This window comes from Ochlerotatus camptorhynchus, unplaced genomic scaffold, assembly GCF_037179485.1.
Source record: "Ochlerotatus camptorhynchus isolate MF236.1 unplaced genomic scaffold, CSIRO-AGI_Acam_v1.1 ptg000089l, whole genome shotgun sequence".
Taxonomy (NCBI): Eukaryota; Metazoa; Arthropoda; class Insecta; order Diptera; family Culicidae; genus Ochlerotatus; species Ochlerotatus camptorhynchus.
In genome coordinates, this window is record NW_027040579.1 from 854,888 (window position 1) to 876,781 (window position 21,894).

At 40.2% G+C, this 21,894-nt stretch overlaps 1 protein-coding gene across 1 annotated transcript in view; it reads left to right on the forward strand.

The window, feature by feature from the left end:
- The window catches only part of Psa (puromycin-sensitive aminopeptidase), a 48,115-nt gene extending 28,041 nt beyond the window's left edge, over positions 1 to 20,074 (forward strand). The window contains exons 3-5 of the mRNA XM_065218541.1: positions 16,991 to 18,628; positions 18,735 to 19,012; positions 19,072 to 20,074. Coding sequence (XP_065074613.1) covers positions 16,991 to 18,628; positions 18,735 to 19,012; positions 19,072 to 19,621 — 2,466 coding nt within the window. The 3' untranslated portion in view covers positions 19,622 to 20,074. The remainder of the gene's footprint in view (positions 1 to 16,990; positions 18,629 to 18,734; positions 19,013 to 19,071) is intronic.
- Positions 20,075 to 21,894: the final 1,820 nt, after the last annotated feature.

Genomic DNA, 21,894 nt, shown 5'->3' on the forward strand with positions numbered 1-21,894 from the left:
GAACTTTATGATTATTCTGTGCAAAATTTGAAGATAATTAATCATGTTACCATGCTTCTGCGTTCATTTTCCTTCAGATGTCACTGCTGTTCTTAATTGTGATATCTATCGGAAATTACACATACACTTAGTTCCGTTAATTCTTAACAGAGGGCAGTGCGATCAAAACACCTCGGTACCTCAATATATGCAGTTAGATTAACATCTAGAGTTTCTTCTTACTTACGTATTCGACGACAAAAATGCTTGCCAAGATCCGCTCCAGGATGGTACATCTAATTGCATAAATAAGGGCTCCAACCTTTTTTCAGGGCTTCCTGTGAAAGGAAAATCACATATCGTCTGGCATCAATATACATGGCATGTTTAGAGATTGAGCTCGTGAGAGAAAAATTTCGGTCTTGGATTTGAATTTTTTGACTCTCATGTATGGGAAGAATTTTATTCACAAGGAGCAACAATCCATTTATTTCAAAATCCATTCGAACCCCGTGCCAAAAACGAACGGCTTGTGGCTTTGTTGCCAAAATCGATCGGATACTGTACAAGTTTTGCTCACAATAGCTGATAGGCCTTTTTCAATTGTTGTTCGAGAATTCTGAGGTGAATTGTATTCTACGGGAGATGGGAATTCTACGGAAAATTCCGAGAATTCAAGCGAATTAAATAAATGAAAGCTTCAGAGAATTCTTAAAAATAGTTTAAAATTCTGACGAATTTCAAGATTTTTTTTGTAGTGTTTGATAGAGAATTTCTGAACTGTTATAAAGAAAATTTATTTTAGCATAATTCTGAAAAGAACTCTTTGAATGGAAATTATTCTAAAGGGAATGCAAATTTTCATAGACAATTTGTGAAGACTTCGAACGTGTCGTAGAACCGAGATCCAGGAAAGATGCTGCTGTCTTAGAAATGTATCATCTTGGTGTTTTCTGCGCACTTAAGTGCGCCGATGACACCAAAACCTCTCAACATATGGGCGAGATAGGAGTTATGATGTTTGAATCTTAGGTTACAAAAGCAGACACGTCCTTTTGAAAATTCATGCTTTAATTAATGTTTCGACTTCAAACTTACTAATGAGGATCTAAATTTTTGCTAACACTCGCCTATCAACTCACAATACGGAAATACATAGATCGAGTTAATTGTGGATCTTATTCGATATCGACTCCTTCAACATGACAGTTTCCACAACCTCAAACAACCAACGATGGTGAAAGTAAATGTTGCTTATAAATCAGTGTACAGAAAGGTACCATTGTTTGCGGATGGAGTTTTAGTCGGTATTATTTTTTCTGGATTCCGTGCTATCTGGTTTATGATAATAAAGATACCATTTGCGGTTAGTCTTCTTACTATCAAAGATAAGGCAGCAACCTGTACCCTGTACAACCGTATATTGCTGTACCCTAGAAGTGGGTTTGATAATAACACGTCAACCACCGCTACAGTGGCTGCCATTCGACGATCTATAGGAGAAAGTGAGGCAATTTGGCTACCTTAAGAAAATCATGGCTAATGATACCAAATGCAGTGAAAAATTCGAATGATTTTTACCACATGTATAGTTCCAATAAAAAGTAAACTTTTGACTCTTATGAAAAAAGATTTTTTAAATGTTTGTTTTGTAACCGATATAAACCCGTTAGGTTTAAATGAGCATCCTTACTGGGTGGCATGATCAACCTAGTAAACAACAGGTTAGAATTATTATGTAATGGGAATTTATGAAGGGTCAACAATGAACAGTTTTAGTATAAAAAGATTGAAAAGAATTAATTATGTTTGGTAGAATCAGGCATGGCAAATCATTTACATTCATTTCGTGCATTCATTTAAATTCATTTGCCTCTATAGAATTCCGTAAAATAGTGTTTGTAGCTTTTGTACAGTTTTATATTAGCTAAAACTTTTGTCGATAACTCAAATCTGCACCTCTTATGCATGACGAACTAGAGCGGGCACAACTTGTTATTATTTTTCAGTGAATGTAATTTACATTCACTGAAAAACAATGGTCGGTTCTGCCCGCTCTGGTTCATCATGCATAAGATATACAGAATTGAGTTGTTCACAAAAGTTGCAGCTAATACCAAAACCTACAAAATCTGCAAACATCATTTACGGAATGCTGTTGATGAAAAAAGATTCCATGCCTTGGTAGAATAAAATAAATGTATATACTACTGCCTATTTAAGGTTATATTTGATCGATTTTTCAACAAGCAGCTTCTTCATCGTGTTATAACCAATGAGCATTTATGTAGCTGCTGAAGGAATGTTAACTAGAAGATAAAATAAGCTTCTGATAAATCTTATTTTCTGATTCAACTCTCGGGGTGCTATTGGAAACTCTCGGGGTGCTATTAAACGGGTTTGTTTTCGGTCGCTGGAGTTGTCGGTTGAAGCGAAATGGATGGGGAGAGTGGAAACCCTAATAAAAAATAATCATAAACGAACGGTAACCCAAATGATTGAACAATTCCACAAATGGTTTGGATGATACCCCGAACACGTCGTTAAGCAAATTAACCATAACATTTTTATTAGGGAAGGCCAGCTCTTGTCTTTAACATTTCGTAAGCAGCATGCGGGCTCGTCTCCCCACTCATTGGAACATTCTCCTGTTGTATGGCCTGTTTTTTGACTGGTTATATGATTATGTTGTTGGAAGGAGATTCTCATTTATCCCGCGGTAGATGTTGCCCACGGATTCACCCAAACCGTTTTTGACCCTTCTTAAAGATTGAGTACAATTAGAGGTTATTAAACATGATCAAGTCGAACAGCGAAGATAGTCCACAGTCAACCGACAGTTGTCTTGCTACAGTGAGTGGTAGTTCCACATCATCATATCATATAACAACGTCAGAGAATTTTCATTAAATACAGGAAAATATGTCTCAATCCTTATTCATAACTGCAGTACAAACTATAATCATGTAGAACAGTAAAACAATAATTTGTTTTAAGAAGGCTTAGACTTGAAAAAAATTTAAATCCAGAGAAAAGTTCTGTGGATTGTTCAAGTAGGCGTCTCAAGCATTAAGCCTACAATAGATTTTTGAAAAATACATATGTTCAATAAGTTGATTTTTAGGCGGATGGCCCCACTTTCCCCTACAAGTTTCGTAGTAGCAAGAAATTCCGCTTCAACCCGATCCCTTTTGACTTGTTTATGGTCAACCTTTCTCCATACCTGTTGGTGTTGTTCATACCAGCATACCAACAACGGCATCGCGAGCAGTGTACGAGTTCTATAGTATACTGCCATCGGAGTCGGATAGACATGAAAGGCCATTCGCGAATCGACCGGGCGTGCGCGCTTTGCAGCTGTTATTGTCCTACACCAACCGTCTGAATCGCGCCAGTCAGTGCTTGCGGCGTGGCTTGGCGTTGATTGCAGCCAGCTTATATAGTGGTACGTGCCATATTCCCAAGCTTTCTCCCCTGCAACCTCGGCGGCCCTTCATTCGTTTGCGGCGCGCACCTGGACAACATATAATATTACACAATATTTTATACACTATATATTTTGCTGTTTTGTTTTTGTTCGTGCCATTTGCTGCGAACCGGAGAGAATGGATTTATACCACTAGGTATGTTCAAAAATTGTTCTGCGTCTTAAGATTTATTCGAAGAAGGTGACCCGAATAACTATTTATCATTTCCCATAACGTTTTACGGTTATTAGAACATTAATAGTGGTGTACAATAGTTGCGGTATGAGAGTTGTGTCGGAATTATGAGGGAAAACAGGATAAGGTTATTTTTCATCGGTATATTTGCATATTTAAAACATAAAATTAACCCAACAATTACGGAAAACTATTGATTTTACCTAAGATTTTGAGTCCTTTGCAATTATAGTTGCAGTATTGTTCGTATAATAGTGGAACCCATACGAAACCAATGCATTCCACTATTATAGGAATCAATGTTAGCAACTACCACTGGAGGACAATTAATTAATGTAGGACAATTTGTCAAAAAATGTGTAAAATTTAATTACGATTTAACATGTTTCTAGCAAAATAGAGATTGAAAGCTATAGATTGACGTATAACAATCGTATGTACATCGTTTATTTATTTTTTGATTAATAAATTGTAGAGCAAATTGCCTCACTACCTTCTGACTATTATTTCAGTTTTACGGATAGTCTTAGCTCATTGAAGGCTATTCGTTCAATGAGGCCGATGAAGCACTGCTCGTATTTCCTGACCGATTGTGTGGCAAGTACAGGGAAGTCGAACAATTGTCCAACCCGAAAAATGCCTAGACCGGACCGGGAATCGAACCCAGCTTCCTCCAGCATGGTCTTGCCTTTACCGACTGAGCTAAGGGAGGCCCCAATGCAAGCCCAAGCCCCATCATACATTTATCAATTAGTGGTACACTATTGGGCTTATTTGGTTGCGTTCATTCAAAATAAGAGCTATTTGAGAAAAAACGCTTTTTTATTGACATACCTTAATATCTTAAATTACAATGAACTAAACTTCTTGAAATTTTGCTCATTTTTTATCATAATAAAGATCATTAATATTCCACTATTTTTTCAAAAATTCGTCCAATAGGTAAAAAGTTGGAAATCGAACGTTTTACTCAAATAAATCTAACTTCATACTGGTTCTTCCAATAAAGTCCAAAACTATAGCGAAAAATCAATAAATATCTATAGTTGAAGATGCTAATTTCAAATAACAGACTGTAGTGGTAATTTGTATACGATAGATGGAGTAGATGAAAGCATAGAGTTGATAGTTCCGTTAGAGTACGGCAGTGTGAAGATTGTATATAGATATTAGAATAGCGAACTAGGACAACTTTTAAGGAAGGTACAAATCGGTTTTTTCATCTCTCTTTACCAAACTCCCCCTTTGGAGAGAGATGGTGAGGGGTGTCCCCCCTCCCCCGCCACCAGCTCTTTTTGCTAGTGGTGGCGGGGGGGACACACCCCTCACCATCCCTCTCCAAAGGGGGAGTTTGGTAAAGAGAGATGAACCGCTGTACTCTAACGGAACTATCAACTCTATGCTTTCATCTACTCCATCTATCGTATAAAAATTACCACTACAGTCTGTTATTTGGAATTAGCATCTTCAACTATGTAAATCGTTGACTTCACGTATAAGTAATACTAAATCATATAGTCAAAGTAATAAATATCTGTTTAACCACCAGCCAAGATTTTAAAAAAATAATCTATTTTCAATGTTTTAAAATATAAATCCACAAGGGTGTACGCTCAATTTTGCGATACACTGTATAAAACACATAAGATTAAAACGCAGACGTTTATGTATTATGACCATGACTATTTCACTGAGGGTAAAGCATGGAGAATATACCATATACCATTTTTAGTCAGGTCGAGTTATGGTTCCTGTTTATGCGGGTATACCTGCTGCTACCATGGTATTGTTTATTGTACAAGTTTTATCTTTACCATTAAAAGTCTTGCGATAAGTGCAGAATCTATAAATGTGGTGCTTTGTTACAGATTTTTCATAATTGTAAATTCCAAACTGTAAGAGAATCTTACATTTCCCAGTTGCAGGTAGGGTTGTCATTTGCGTTATATTTTTCAAAAACCGGTAATTCATCAGCATTGGAAAATGTTGCCAATAATCAGGAAATATGCAGTATTGCTGCTATTAGTTATGCAACCGTAATGAATGAGTCCACGTCATTGTATGTTGCTCACATTGTCTCTAGCCGCAATTTGGTCGTGTATGGTTGCTGTTGTTACCAAAATTGAAGATGATTGGCGGTAATGCAATGAACAGTCAGTCAGCTTTGGACATGGTGCTGGAAGACCGACGTTGGACGAAATAATTAATTTCACTAAGACACTGGACGTAGATCCTGTCCTGTTACAATATATAGGGGAAATGTATGTAATTTCGGCCTAAAGTACCCTAATTTGGGACCATACGTAAATTTAGCAATTGACTAAATTTTCAATAGCGACCAAAAATATCCATTAGTACCGTCCCAACGACTAGTGGCAAGTGACGAGACTGACGATGAGGATAAATTCTCTTTCGTAGAGGTCATTTTGGTATGGGTGAGCTCTCACCAACTCTCTGAGTGATTATCGTGTTTGTGACTTTACGGAGATAATAGGGTTTTCCCGTTTGGATGGTTAGTTGAAAGTCGGCGTGCCTGATCTGTACATCCTTTCTAGGAAATTTAATGGACTCGCCCTTAAGAGAGTCTCAACCAGACAAATTTACATTGTGGAGTGGCGCTTAAGTCACGCGTTTTAATTCGGATCGCGCCCAACTGCAGGTTTTTGGAATTTGGTTTTTGAATTATCAATAGTTTTAGGTTCACGTATTGATAGTTTTATTAATTTAAGAATATTTCTTCCAAAATGAATTACGAAAATTTACGAAATGAACTAGCCTACAGCTAAAAATCTCAAAAATAATGTCTAAAGAAAATTCTTTCAAAATTGTTGGTTTTGGGGAGAATCTTTGAGTGTGATTGAAGTTTAGCGAATTTATAGAAAGTTGTTGAATATTGAGTTGATTGTAGTGCCTTTTTGGGAAATTGAGAAAGAATTAGAATTTTATTTAGATAGTTTCCATATAATTATTTATTGCTTTCTTATTATTTATTACAATTTGTTTGATTTGATATTTTTGTTGTTGTTGCAATGGCTTCTAAATTTCCCCAATGAGGAGGTAGATTATGAGCTAAGGATACGAGGAAGATATGATGAAACTAAAGATGACGTTGAGGCGAAGTACCGTTTATTGAGGAACTTGTACTTGCGAGATGCTAAAGATGGTAGAGATTATTACTCTACATATACCATTGATCACGAATATGATCATATTTGCTCCAAGATCGGAAAATTAAAAGGGAAGTTGGCAAAAGGTATAGACGATAGGGCAATCTCTCGGTTGAAACACTATTGGTGGAGAGTTAAACGAATAAAGAATTAACGGATGAGATTCGTGAGGAGTTGAGTAGGTTCAATATCAGGCTAGAGCAGAATCCAGGACATGAGGAGGATCAAGATGAAACTACCAAAAATGGTTCCCAGACAGAGAAAGGAGCGATACCGAAGACACCGTTACCGGTTAATGACGCAAAAGGAAAAGTTAGCGAACGAGAAAAAGCGTTGAAGGCTATGGTTGTAGATCTGCAGCGGAAAATGGAGTTGCTTCTGCAGGGCACAGGAGGAACCGTAGGAGGAATTAGCGGAAGTGATCGTTGTACTGGGAGTAGTAAGGTTAGTGTGGTAGTGATCAGGAAACAGAGAAACTGTGAAGAACAGGGAAGGACTGTTCCATGGCCAGGTTTCCAGATGGTTGACGCAGAAAGAAAAGAGGAAGGATAGAACTGGAGGACACGAGGCTCAGGGAAGTGGCTTGTACTATAACGACAAAATTGTTCGTTACCACTCAGAGGAACGCAATCATACGCGGAGAACGGAAAGCCAGATCGAACGGAGAAGGGACTTTGGGATATGGTCAAGGACATGTTCCTTATAGTTTTGGGAATAACCAGAACCATCATCCGGGAAGGCGTCGAGGCATTTTTCCGAGAGAGCAAGGAGGAGAGGAGTAATTCGATGGACAGCGAACGCACGGGTACGAGAGTGGCCAAGATAATGAACCACGCAGGCAGCACGAGTCGTACCGTAAAGAAGACTACAAGAGGTTTGAAAACAATCAGTTCGGACGAGTTTTCCGACGAGGAAAGGGTGGTTCTCGCAAGAATCCGTCATCGGCGGCCACCTTACGGTGTAGTAAGAGACGATGAGATTCGTGACGCAGATCGAAGGATGGAGAAGTGGCACCTGAATTTCAGTGGAGAAGGTCGGGACAGGTCCTTGGAGGATTTCTTGTTAAAAGTGCGTCGTCTTGCAAGGATGGACAGAATTGCGGAAGACGTGTTGTTACAGAGAATCCATACGATTCTGAGAGGCGTGGTACAACTAGTACTTGTGCTACGCGGACGAGTTCCACTGTTGACAGGACTTTGATGAGCGGATTCGATACATGTACGGCAACCCGAACAGAGATCAGGGGAACCGTCAGAAAATTTACGAACGAAAGCAAAACGGTAACGAAACCTTCCTTAGCTTTAAAATGTACATTGAGCGTCTAAATAAGTTGCTAAGCACACCATTGGAACAACAACGTATTTTTGAGGTGATTTGGGACAACATGCGCCCACATTACCGCTAAAAATTAGCTTGCCAAACGGTGCGGGATCTGAGGAAGTTGGAGTACTACGCGTACGGGATCGATGCCAATGATACTGTATTCAGGCAGACGAGAGAAGGTGTTGGTCGAGTCAATGCGATTCAGAACATCGAGGTTGAGAAGCAATCAGATTCGTACAGCTCGGACTCGGAGTCGGATGAGGTAAATGCGTTAGGGCAGAGGGGCGACCATGACAGGAAAACACCAAATGTGCGTGGCGGTTCAGGTTCTGTGCAAGCGCCACTGTGCTGGAACTGCAGGAAAAACGGACATCTTTGGATTTGGAAGAACTGCCCAGAGGAGAAAACAATTTTCTGCTATATATGCGGAACTCACCTAAGTACACATGATATTTGCAGATCAATAATGCCACATGTGGGTAGCAGTAAGTAACCGAAATCGTGATTAATACCCCAATTCATAATGACATCCCAAAAAATTATTACTTCCTTTTCACGTAAATTAGCAACTTGCAAGAAATGTAGCAAACAAAAGTGAACAGTTGCATACAATATATGGGATATTGCATGTCATGTCTCATAAATTTACACGATCTATAATCTAAATTTGTATGATATATGACGCTCCATTTATGTGCATCATAGTAACGGAAATTTACACTACTTTTTTTTAGCTGTGGAGGGCGGTACCTAAACAACGTGACGTGTTAAAACATAAGTATATGCTAGCCTTTAACTCAGGAGGAATTCCACGCCAAATGACGAATCGATCAGACGCGATCTTATCCAATTTGCATGAAACTTTGCCCAATTGCTGGTTGTGGGCAGTCATTCACAGTTTTGCTGAAATTCTGCCATCTTGAATCTTATAACAAAATTCATTGTTGTGATTCATTTTAGATAGAGCCAAATTAAACGGCGCCGGTGGTGTAGTGGTAAGCGTGATTACCTCTCACCCCAGCAGGCCTGGGTTCAATCCCAGTCGGCGCCGCCGAGATGTTCTGAGGCATAACATCTCTGATCACGCCTTCCTTCGGATGGGAAGTAAAGCCGTTGGTCCCCGGTTCATGAGTTGATGGGTCGATAGGTAGGGTCCAGGTGTGGGAGCTGCCTTCCTGGCACGTCGGTAGCATTGGTGCTCAGCACGGAAAACAAGATCGACGGAAAAAACAAACCAAAGGAAAAAAAAAAAAAAAAAAAAAGAGCCAAATTAATTAAGACGAAATTTGATTTTTTGATCAAAAACAAACAATAATTGTTCTTTATGTTTTGGATATGACAAACGTTTAAAAATTATTGAAAAACTATCTATCAATGTTTAACAAGAACATGCCTGTAAAAATTGAAATTTCGCAAGCAATTCTGTCATTTTGTAACTTTAAAATTCTATTGAAAGTATATTTCTCATCCAACTCTAAACTTAAGATAAAATTGAATGAGGGTTATGGGAAAAATAGTAAAAGATCTAAACAAGCTGGAAAAGAGTTCAATCTTGTCTGCTCTCGTCCCTCTGTACACTGTGTATTATTGATCATCTCTAAATTGAACCTAACTGACTTTAAAGTGCAAACTCGTGAACGCGGTGCAGCGTGTTTGCTGTACCTACTACACATATTGACACCATACCGTAATACCCTCCGTTCAACAGTGCCCGTTAAATGATAGGTTGAAATCTGAAATGTTATGCTGAGCTCCGGGATTTATTTGTTTTGACTGACCTAGTAGCAGCACATATTTCGTGCTTGCATTTTTTGTTTTGCGCTCTTTTTCTCTCTGATACTGGAATACCGTTCGTGTTCCAACGTTCATTGACCGCAGCTGCCGGCAGTGAATGAATTATGAAACAGCCAAGACAGTGTCCAATTTTGAAAAATATGTGTTGAATCGATAAAACTTAAATTTGTCACAATACTCACTACAGTACTTCGTAGCTAACTGGACGTTCATTGACTGGGCTGCTTTATAACTAGGCGTTCGTAAGCAGTTATTAGTCTCAAATAGACGTCACATTTAGTTTGGCATTTCTTTCTCGTAACTGGTGAGGGCCATTCGAATGAAATATTAAGTGTTAATGAAAATAAATTTGATTTCATTTTCATTTTGCATTGGAATCAAAACTTGAAAGCGTTTGTAGGGAAAGCATTAAGCCTTTCTAAACTCGAGAGTTTTAGTACTATGAAAATAACAATAATAAACTTTACACTACTTTAACCAATCATGTTTGTATTACTTCATGCGTGAAGTTAACGGTTTACATAGTCAGTAAAGGCACGGTATAACCATAGAGGTAACTCTAAGACTAGAAGGTCCCGAAATAATGTGCTCAACTTTTTGGCTCAGCTCTGGTACTCTCTTCGGTCCCAAGCTAATCGATTCACCCCTCGAAACATAGGAAAATCCACTAACCCCTCATTTTATCTGTCAAACTTTCATATCGAATCAAAACAAACACAGTGTAGTAGTAGAATTTCGACTAGAATGGGGTACGTTAATCGTTTGCTTGGGACCAATAGGCTAGTAAAGTAGTGAGCCAATTTAAAATCGTTAGTTTCGTATTGATTGTTGGTATAACCAAGCCGGAAGCAGCAGGTTCGATTCCCGGTCGGTCGAGAGAATGTTTCGGGTTGTAAATTTTCTCGACTTGCTTTCCACACAATATACAAATTCATGCATTGGTATTGGCATCGAAAGCTCTCAATTAATAACTGTGGAAGTGCATTTAGAACACTAAGTTAAGAGCACGCAATAAGCTAATATGCACTAAGCAATGAGCTTGAAATGCGAAGAAGAAGAAAAAGAAGATAGTTGAAGATGCTTAACATCAAATATCAGGGAAGGATAGTGAAGGGTATCTCCCTCGCCACCACTGGCAAAGAGATGACACTTCCTGGTTCGTAATTTTTTTTAAAGCCTGGCACGTATTTAGTTTAATTTTGAAATTTAATTTGTAAATAATAATTGGACTGCTCTCACCATATTCTGCTCTTCTGTCGCCGTCGATTGCTTCTTTTGGAATCTTTTTTTTTTTTGTACTTTATCTCTCTAACGCTTCATATTTCTTCAGTCAGAATGACTACTAGTATAGAGGTAACTCTAAGACTAGAAGGTCCCGAAGAAACGTGCTCAACTTTTTGGCTCAGCTCTGGTACTCTCTTCGATCCCAAGCTAATCGATGCGATTCAAAACAAACATTGAGTTGTACTAGAATTTTGACTAGAATGGGGTACGTAAATCGTTTGCTTGGGACCAATTGGCTAGTCAAGTAGTGAGTCAATTTAAAATCGTTAGTTTCGAATTGATTTTTGTAAAAACCAATCTTTGAATTTTTATCAGTGTAGTGTAGTACTAGAATTTCGACTAAAATGGGGTAGGCTTATAGATTTAATTGGGACCAATAGGCTAGTCAAGTAGTGAGCCAATTTTAAATCGTAAGTTTCCACCGGTTGATTCTACACCGTTCGTGATGGCCGAAGTGTTGACACGCGGATAAGTCGATTTTTACAGAAAAATTCGGTAAAGGGCGATGATTTGGCAAGCCATTTGTGAGTGTGGTATGCTTTTCAAACCGTTTGTGACAACACAGACAATGACAACCGATGTTTACGTGCGTGAGTGTTGGGACCGGTTGGTAGTACTGATCACCAGGAAGAGTTTTGTAATCAAATTTAACGTATGATTCATCGTCCATAATCACGCACACCGATTTTCCGCATATATAACTTCCGAGCTAGGATTGGGCGATCTTGGATCGATCTTTGGAAGATCGATCTTTTTTATCCCGATTTCCGATTTTTCAGATCGATTTTTTGTCCACGAAAAGCCCGAAAAAAACGATCTCTTCTTTCAATCTTTTCGATCTTTAAAAAAAACAAATTTTAAATTTGTTAAGTGTATTTACATTGAAAAAATGATTTACTCCAGCATCGCTCCCTAAAATGACGTCACTGTTTGCGTTTCTGATATTTACGAATACAGCAACATTTCAAGGTTTGTTCTAACTCCCTCCTGTGCTCATTGCACCGTCACGGCTAGCATTGGGCGATCTTGAGACAAGAATCGATCTAAGTGAATCGATTCATTTTTTTGAAAATAATCGATTCACAGATTTAATCAATCATTTTAAATCGATCTTATGAATCGATTGATTTTTCAAAATGTTTCAAATATAACGGATCATAGGAAAGTTGGTGCAAATTAACGCCAAGTTCAGTATAATACCTCGTTCATATTACAGCGTATATCACGTGAGCACTCATACATCTAGTTTTCACTGGAAATCCTATGTATGAGTGTTCATTGCAAGACAGCCGACACACTAAGATTTTGTTTTCGTGTTCGGTAAATTTTACCGAAATCAGAACAGCTGAACGTTCGGTAAAACTTTGACCTTCATTTTAAAGGCTATTGAATTAGAAAATAATTTCAAAACATGTTCAACCTTGTTTCAATGATGATCAATTCTTGACATTTTAGTGGAGATTTAGTTTCAAAGTAGCTGAAAAGCAAATGAATTGAATTGAGGTGGCTGTCAAATACGAACAATCGTCGCCTATCTCGCATAACTGGTTCCAAACGTAAACAAGCCATAAGAAACCTACAGGGTTTGTTTACGTTTGGAACCAATTTCATACAAGAATGATCAGTAGGCTGATTTGACAGCACGCCCCTCCCCAGGTTATTGCCTACTGAACTGTCACACTGGTTGTTTGGCAAAATCCATGTTCAAGGCAAGTGATGTGCAAAGGTAAAGGTGAAAAGAATCAATATTAAATTGCAAATGCAAATGCACTGAAAAGAATCGATCCAGTCGATTTTTGTCGTGTTTGGGATCGATTCAAAAAATCGATTGATCGAACCAAAAGAATTAATTCCAAGCTGAAAGCAGAAGTTATCGAGGACAATTCCTGGAACAGGGTTGAACATGTGTGGGTGGCTATTCAAGTTGGTGATCGTCAATTGCTTCTCTGTGCAGTGTACATCCCTCCAGATCGAACCCGTGACTTGGAGCTTATTGACACACATTGTCGATCCGTCTTGGCCGCTTCAGACCAGGCAGGCCCTTCCGACGAAGTTATTGTTCTTGGCGATTTTAACCTACCGGACATTGCATGGACTCCAACCCATAGTGGTTTCGTTTGTCCTGATCACGAGCGTTCATCTTTCCACGTAGGAACCATCCAGCTCCTGGACAGTTATAGTACCGCAATGCTGTCACAAATCAATGGCCTGTTGAATGAAAACAACCGCACTCTAGATCTCTGCTTTGTGAGTGCTTGTGATACAGCTCCTTTCCTCTCCACGGCACCGAACCTTTAGTCAAGGAAGTACATCATCACCCTGCTTTAATTATCGTGATCGAAAATAATATTGTCCATGATTTCACCAGCACTCCAAACGCTGTGTCATATAACTTCCGTAGAGCTGACCATCGCAGGATCGTCCATGTGCTGTCTAACCTAGATTGGGAGCATATTCTAGATCCTGTAGACGTCAACATTGCTGCACAAACCTTTTCTTATGTCTTAGCATATGTCATTGACAGGCACGTTTCCAAAAAAGATCATCCATATCGACCCTCGCGTCCCGTGGATGACGAAAGATCTTCGCTCGTTGAAAGAACTAAGAAGGCTGCTCTCAGAAGATTTACTAAACTCCGCACACTGCCGCTGAAATGCTACTATGTCAGACTCAACCACGAGTATAAGCGGTTAAGTCGTCTCTGTTTTCAACGCTATCAATGGAGGATTCAACGGCGGCTAAAATCACACCCGAAATCCTTTCCCTCTTCCATGAATGGTTAAACTGCTGACAATCAACAAATTTGCTGGTGTGTTTGAAGACGAGCAACTCTCCGCTAATATCATTACTTCCGCGGCCAGTAATGTTCCTTTGGTCAACCAAACGCTCAGCATGGTCGAAGCCACTACAGAAACGATTTATATAGCAGCATCTAAACTTAAGACTTCAGCTAAGGCTAAACCCGATGGTGTTCCGTCGATTATTCTTAAAAAGAACATCACTTGTCTTTTAGATCCACTGCGCCGCATATTCCAGCTCTCTCTCTTTCCAGCGGCATCTTTCCGTCTTGCTGAAAGACTGCGGATATGTTTCCTGTTCATAAAAAGGGAAGCAAACGCGACGTAAACAACTACCGGGGAATCACGTCTCTGAGTGCTGCATCAAAACTTTTTGAATTGGTTGTTATAGAGTCCTTAAATGCGCATTGCAAGCAATATCTAAGTACAGATCAACACGGATTCATAACTGGGTGTTCCACAACTACGAACCTGCTGTGCCTAACGTCTTACATCACAGACAGTTTGATTGCTCGGACCCAAACGGACGTTATCTACACAGATCTTACGGCAGCCTTCGATAAGCTGAACCACGAAATTGCGATCGCTAAGCTTGATAGACTAGGGATCGGTGGAAATCTTTTGAGATGGTTTCGTTCATACCTCACGAAGCGCCAATTGACAGTAACTTTGGGTACTTGTCGCTCAGCAAGCTTCTGCGCAAAGTCCGGTATACCTCAGGGTAGCCATCTGGGACCATTGATATTTCTCCTTTACTTCGACGACGTTCACCATGTTATCACAGAGCCACGATTATCGTTTGCAGACGATCTGAAAGTTTTTCGCATCCACTCACTCGCCGACTGCCGTTCTCTCCAAAATCAGATTGAGATCTTTGCTGACTGGTGTAGTCTAAACCGACTGGTGGTCAACCCAGCTAAGTGTACAGTTATTACTTTTTCACGCAAGAAACAACCGATTATTTTCAACTACAAACTACTAGGCACGACTATCGAACGGGTGCATTGCGTGAAAGACTTAGGCGTTTTTCTAGACTCAAAGCTGACAAACTCACACCATATTTCGTATGTCGTCGACAAAGCGTCCAAAACGGTTGGCTTTGTCTTCAAGATTACTAAGAACTTCACAGACATTTACTGCTTGAAATCGCTCTATTGCTCTCTCGTACGATCTACTTTGGAATACAGCTCTGCAGTCTGGAGCGCGAACTACAATAATGGGGCCGAGCGAATTGAATCTGTGCAACGACGTTTTCTTCGCTTCGCGCTCCGTAAGCTGCCTTGGAGATACCCACTTTGTCTTCCAAGCTACGAGAATCACTGCCAATTGATCAATGTCGAGCCCTTACGTATCCGAAGAGATGTTTTCAGAGCCCTAACCGTCGCCGATACTCTGCAAGGAAGAATCGACTACGAAACAATTCTACAACAAGTGAACATTAATGTTCAACCTCGATCACTACGCAACAGTCTTATGCTGAGACTTCCACTTCTTCGAACTAATTATAGCTTAGGGAGCGCTATTTACGGCTTGCAGCGAGTGTCCAACCGAGTAGCGTCGATGTTCGATTTCCACTTGACACGGATTATGCTTCGCCAAAGATTCTCTGCCTTTTTTACTGACCGAAGACTTATAAATTTTTAGTAACTTGACAATGCTTTCCTAGTTATTTTCGTTTGTAACTGTAGTAACTGTAGTATATGTATTCTGTATAATCTGTACTTTTTTTTACAACACATCATTGGGACTATTTCTAGTCTGTTGATGCAAACATAACAAATAAACAAATAAAAGAATCGATCTTTTGTGTTTCGATCCAAGATCGCCCATTTCTAGTCACGACAACATTTAATTGAATATTATAAAGGGAATGATTTCTTGGGGTACCAACGTAAACAAGCGTATTAAAATAAAAATCAAAAGATCGATTCTTTGGTACCGATTTAATCAGTGGATCGATTCTAGAGCCAAATATAAGATCGATCAATCAAGATCGATCTTTCTCTGAAGTTCGCCCAATCCTATGCTAAGCCCTCGGTTTGACGGATGCGGCTTGTTTTTCACTCTGCTTAGGCTTCTTCTACTTATTAATCCGTCTTTAGGCCCATTCTTGCCTTGGCACGCCGGATGTTACTCTTCGAGGATCCCACTTTTTTAGCCACGTCTCGAACCGAAGCACTTTTCTTGCGAGTGAAAGCTTGCACGATTTTCCGGTCCAGATTTCAGTCAACAGGGTTCGGTTTACGTCCAGATTTTTGCTTGTCCTGGAAAGTTGCTTCATCGCCATACTTCCGAATCGCATTTCGAACGACTCCGATGCTTACATCTTCCAATTTCGCTAATTGACTCAGAGAAATGTTGGGGATAGTACAACATTTGTGCACGATCTGTTTGCGCTTTTCCGGAGAAATACTTCGTGTTGTCCGGCACTTGCGATATACGAAACTGTTGGTCGAAATATAAACAATGATTCAGCATGATAATCAGCTGTTTACACGTCATCTGAAACAAGCAGGGGTGTAACAAAGTCGTGCTTAGACATTCTGGGACACCCTATAATAGTCAGTGATCAGTTCTCAAATGACATTGCAAATGCTTTTGGAAATTTGTCAATCAAATTTTTGTGAGAATCCAGTTTTCTTCCAGTAGTTTTGGGTACATTTTGCCAGTTATGTTTACCCTTGACCCACGTTTCATTTAGAAATGACCTGACTTCTCTTCCCCTGTAAGCGGACTTTTTCACCGGAATTTAGATCTCACCATAGGTGGATAAATTCAATTCAATTTGGGCGATTCACTGAAGTTTCTCAAAGTGGGTCGCAATCAACGAAAGTTTGAGAACCGCTGACATAAAAAAAATCATCGAATGAGCTTTCAACAACATCGACAACTAACGAATCTCGGAGATGGACTAGCCCGTGGCTAAAAATCTCCTTAATAAAGATAAAAAAAAACTAACGAATTCCTTCTTTCCCTATTCCAGATCAAATCACCAACGGATCGCATCACACTAAACGCATTGGACCTAGTGATTCCAAAAGTGACCGTCACCTACGGATCCGACAGTACGGTACTAACAGCCACGGACACACAGTTCTGCGCTGATCAGGAAACGGCATGTTTCGTTTTCCCTTCGGAGATCCCCGTCGGTTCGGCACAGCTGGACCTCGAATTCACCGGCGAGCTAAACGACAAAATGAAAGGCTTCTACCGGAGCAAGTACTTTACCCCTTCGGGTGAGGAACGTTTCGCTGGCGTAACACAGTTCGAGGCAACAGACGCGAGACGATGCTTCCCTTGCTGGGATGAACCTGCAATAAAGGCAACTTTTGACATCACTTTGACGGTGCCGAAGGACCGCGTGGCTCTGTCCAATATGCACGTAGTGAGCGAGAGCGAGTCCGATGGCTTGCGAACGCTCAAATACGGTAGATCGCCGATCATGTCCACCTATTTGGTAGCGGTGGTAGTCGGTGAGTTCGATTACGTAGAAGGAAAATCGAAAGATGGTGTACTGGTTCGAGTGTTTACTCCTGTCGGAAAGAACGAACAGGGAAAGTTTGCACTTGACGTGGCAATCGAAGTGCTTCATTATTATAATTCGTATTTCTCGATTGCCTATCCCCTGCCAAAGATGGACTTGGTTGCAATTTCGGATTTTTCCGCTGGTGCTATGGAAAACTGGGGCTTGATTACATATCGCGAGACGTTCGTGTTGGTCGATACGGAGAATACATCACTTATCAGAAAGCAATCGATTGCGTTAACTGTTGCTCACGAAATTGCTCATCAGTGGTTCGGAAATCTGGTAACTATGGAATGGTGGACTCATCTATGGCTCAATGAAGGTTACGCCTCGTTTGCGGAGTTCCTATGCGTTAACAAACTCTTCCCAAACTATTCCATCTGGAATCAGTTCATCACGGATATGTACACCCGTGCCTTAGAGCTGGACTGCCTTAAAAATTCACACCCAATCGAGGTGCCCGTGGGGCATCCGGCTGAAATCGACGAAATCTTTGACGAAATCAGCTACAACAAGGGAGCCAGTGTGATTCGCATGCTTTATCACTACCTGGGGGACGATGATTTCCGCAAGGGGATGAATCTATACCTTACGCGCCACAAATACAAGAACACGTTCACTGAAGATCTGTGGACAGCTTTCGAAGAAACAAGCAAGAAGCCAGTGGGAAGTATTATGTCCACCTGGATCAAGCAGATGGGTTTCCCGGTGGTGAAGATTCTCTCCTCCGAGCAGAAGGAAAATTCACGAGTGCTTAAATTGCAACAGGAGAAATTCTGTGCTGACGGATGCCAAGCGGAGAAGAAATCCCACTGGATGATCCCAATAATAATTTCCACACCAAGCTCGTCGCATGCGCACACGTTCATCATGGACAAGGAAACTGTAGAAGTCGTTGTGGAAAACGTGGATCCCAATCACTGGGTTAAGCTGAATCCGGCATCGATCGGCTACTATCGAACTCAGTACAAAGCGGATATGTTGGACAAATTCCTCCCGGAGATCAGCAGCAATAGCATGCAGCCGTTGGATCGACTGGGGTTGTTGGATGATCTGTTTGCACTGGTGCAAGCCGGCAGAAGCTCAACCGTTGATGTGAGTATGCACACTTTTTTTTCCATTGCAATGTTGGTTTTGACAGAAGTCTTATTTTAACAGCACTCAGCTACTAAACCCAAACCTTTAATCCACCATTCCACAGGCGCTGAAAGTTATGGATGCATGCTACAACGAGCCCGACTACACCGTATGGTCATCTATCTCCAATTTCCTGTCCAAGTTGCAGCTTCTGCTAGCCAACACACCAGTAGAAGAACAGTTCAACCAATATGGAACTCGACTGTACCGGACGGTAGCCGACAAGCTAGGCTGGGCGGTGAAACCGGATGAAAACCATCTGGACACTCTGCTCCGACCGCTCGTCCTCAGTCGACTAGTATCTTTCCGTTGTCCGCAAACCGTTGCGGAAGCTAAAGCGAAGTAAATCTCCCATTGAATAATAAACTTCACTTGCTAAGCATTATTTTTCACCATTCTAGGTTCGCCGATCATGCATCAGGAAAATGCGTCCTACCAGCGGATCTGCGCAGCACCTGCTACAAGGCGGTCCTTCAAAACGGTAATTTGGCCACCTTCAACGAAATGCTTCGCCTGTATCGGGCAACGGACTTGCATGAAGAAAAGGACCGCATCTCCCGTGCGCTCGGTTCCATCAGTAACGTAGACATTCTACGTAAAGTAATCGCGTTTGCCATGTCCGACGAGGTGCGCGCCCAGGATTCCGTGTTTGTGATCGTATCCGTTGCAATCAATCCCAAGGGTCGTGACATGACGTGGAACTATTTCAAGGAAAACTGGAAAATTCTGCTGGATCGATACGAAGGCGGATTCCTACTGTCCCGGCTGATCAAATATCTGACGGAAAATTTCTCCACTGAAGAACGAGCCCTCGAGGTAGAACAGTTCTTCAAGGAGCACGAGTTCCCCGGTACCGAGCGGACCGTTTCGCAATCGATCGAGACCATTCGATTGAACGTAGCATGGGTGAAGCGTGATCTGGATGGAATTACCGCTTATCTCAAACAGTAGATGCATTTAAACGATCACCGTAAAACACTGAACCGATCAGTAGACTTTTGACGTTGCACGAAAACATTCAAAATTAAGTTGCATGCTTTTTACCTTCCGCTTATGTTCAGCATGCATTCGTTCTAGTTTCTTTCCCGCGATGAATGCCAAAGTTTGGCGAAATAGCAGTGCCAGTAGTGTAATCCTCAACGTATTGGAGCATGCCTAGCGTAGAATATGATGCCTACTTGAAAACAAAATGTTATACTTTTTCTGTAATTTAAGTTGTTTTTATGCTAATATCTATTAGGAATGGTAGCAATGTATGTTTGTTTAGCTGAACGAATAGTATACGATGGGTACTGTTTGCTCTTTTTCAGAGGATCAAAATTTTCGCCACAATTTATAGATAGTGTAGGCACGGTTATTGAACGATTGCTAATTGAATAATAAAAAATTAAAAGGTTAAGAGAATGCTGTGTTTATTTTTTTTTAACTATCGACAGCCCTAATCACCCCCTATTTTATAAAGCTTGAGTCTTTTAAAATCTGGACGCAAAAACGGATGTCTCGGAACCATATTAATGAAATAAGAATGTGCAGTTTTCAAAATGAACGTCATCTCTGTCGCACCTTTCCACTCTTCTTCAACTTCTGTTTGACAATTGCCCAATATTTCTCAACTGGGAGGAATTGAGGGTAGTTGGGGGATTGATGTCCTTTTCGAAGAAATCTTCCCTGTTGTATCGATACCACTGTAGAACTTCTCCGCTGTAGTGGCAGCTTGTTAAATCAGGCCAAAACTTTATACTGTATACAGGTTCATTGAAGAATCAGAGGGGGTCGCCATCTGTGAGTCAATCGTCACTTTGATTCTTCACTTGGTAATGGTAATGACGTTTTAATACCTTTTAGCACAAACGAAGTGACAGACGACTAACTGACGAAGAAATCCATTTAAATAATGTGGTTCACTGTAATAGAATTTTCTTGGAAGCTTGTGCCATCATCCACCAGATGGGTTAGTTTTTTTGTGTTGATTTGAACAAAGTTGATTTTGTGTACAATGATTCTTTGACAGTGTGCAAAGAGTGCGTATCATTTTGTCATTTTTTTATGCATTTCAGTTTTGAGTAGAGTGAAAGAGATAGAACCAAAACATTCTCACAGCGCTGCCATTTATACAGATTTATCTGTATTATACAGATTTTTTAATCTTAATACAGACCCGATACAGAATACAGATTTATCACAGATTTTTAAATTACAATACAGATTTATACAGATTTTTATAAAATGCTTGAGAAAAAAAAAATCTAAATTTATAAAAACAAAATAACTTGCTCGATTTTATCAGCGTACCCCCTTCTCTCCAAAATTAATTGTTGTGCTAAAAACCATATTTTTTGCAGTGGGATCTGCTCGAGGCGTTGCTGTTTCTTTTATGCTTCTCTCACTCCCTCCAACGGAAAACGCAGTCACGCCCGTCACGGTAGTTTCGCATTGAAAATATATTTCGTAAGAAATTGCGGATTTTCTGATATTCTCCATACTGCAAAAATGATTTTACCAGCACTGGCGGGGCGACATCTCTCGACTTTTCGGTGTAAACTACCACACAAATGATGTAATTAATTGTATTCATCTATATTAAAAATATCAAATAGTAATGAACTCGTGCACTTTTTTGCATTTAAAACTGCTTATCAGCAAGATAATGAATAGAAACTAAAATCTCCATACATTTTCAAACGGCTTCATATCACTCTTATAAATAAGTACGGACGATATCACAGATGGCGCAATTATATCCCGTATGGTTAGTACGATAGCCCGAATAGGTGGTTAAGCACTTTTTATGGTTATTTTGTATGCACTGTATTTGTAAAACAACAAAACATGATTAATTAAGAAAAAAAATCGTCAATACAGAAAATACAGATATTTTAATAGAGTGGATGCAGATTTTTTATAAAACCACCTGGCAGCTCTGCATTCTCATACATTTGGTGAAAATGCTAATACAATCCAGTAGTAGTGTTGCCATGTGGTACAATCTAGAAACACTGGAATAAGAGACCAGCGGTGAAAAAAAACATGAATTTGGCAACAAGATAAACATCAAAGCAATCCTGGCATCACTTGCATTTGTAACTGCTTGCGAGTGACTTCGCCAATGAACCGACGAGCGAGTTCATGAGTGATTGTTAAACGATTTTAATACTCCTCCCTAATCGAAGGAAACCATTTGTAAACATTGCAGATTGGGACCGCTTTTGACAGTTCGTTTGGAA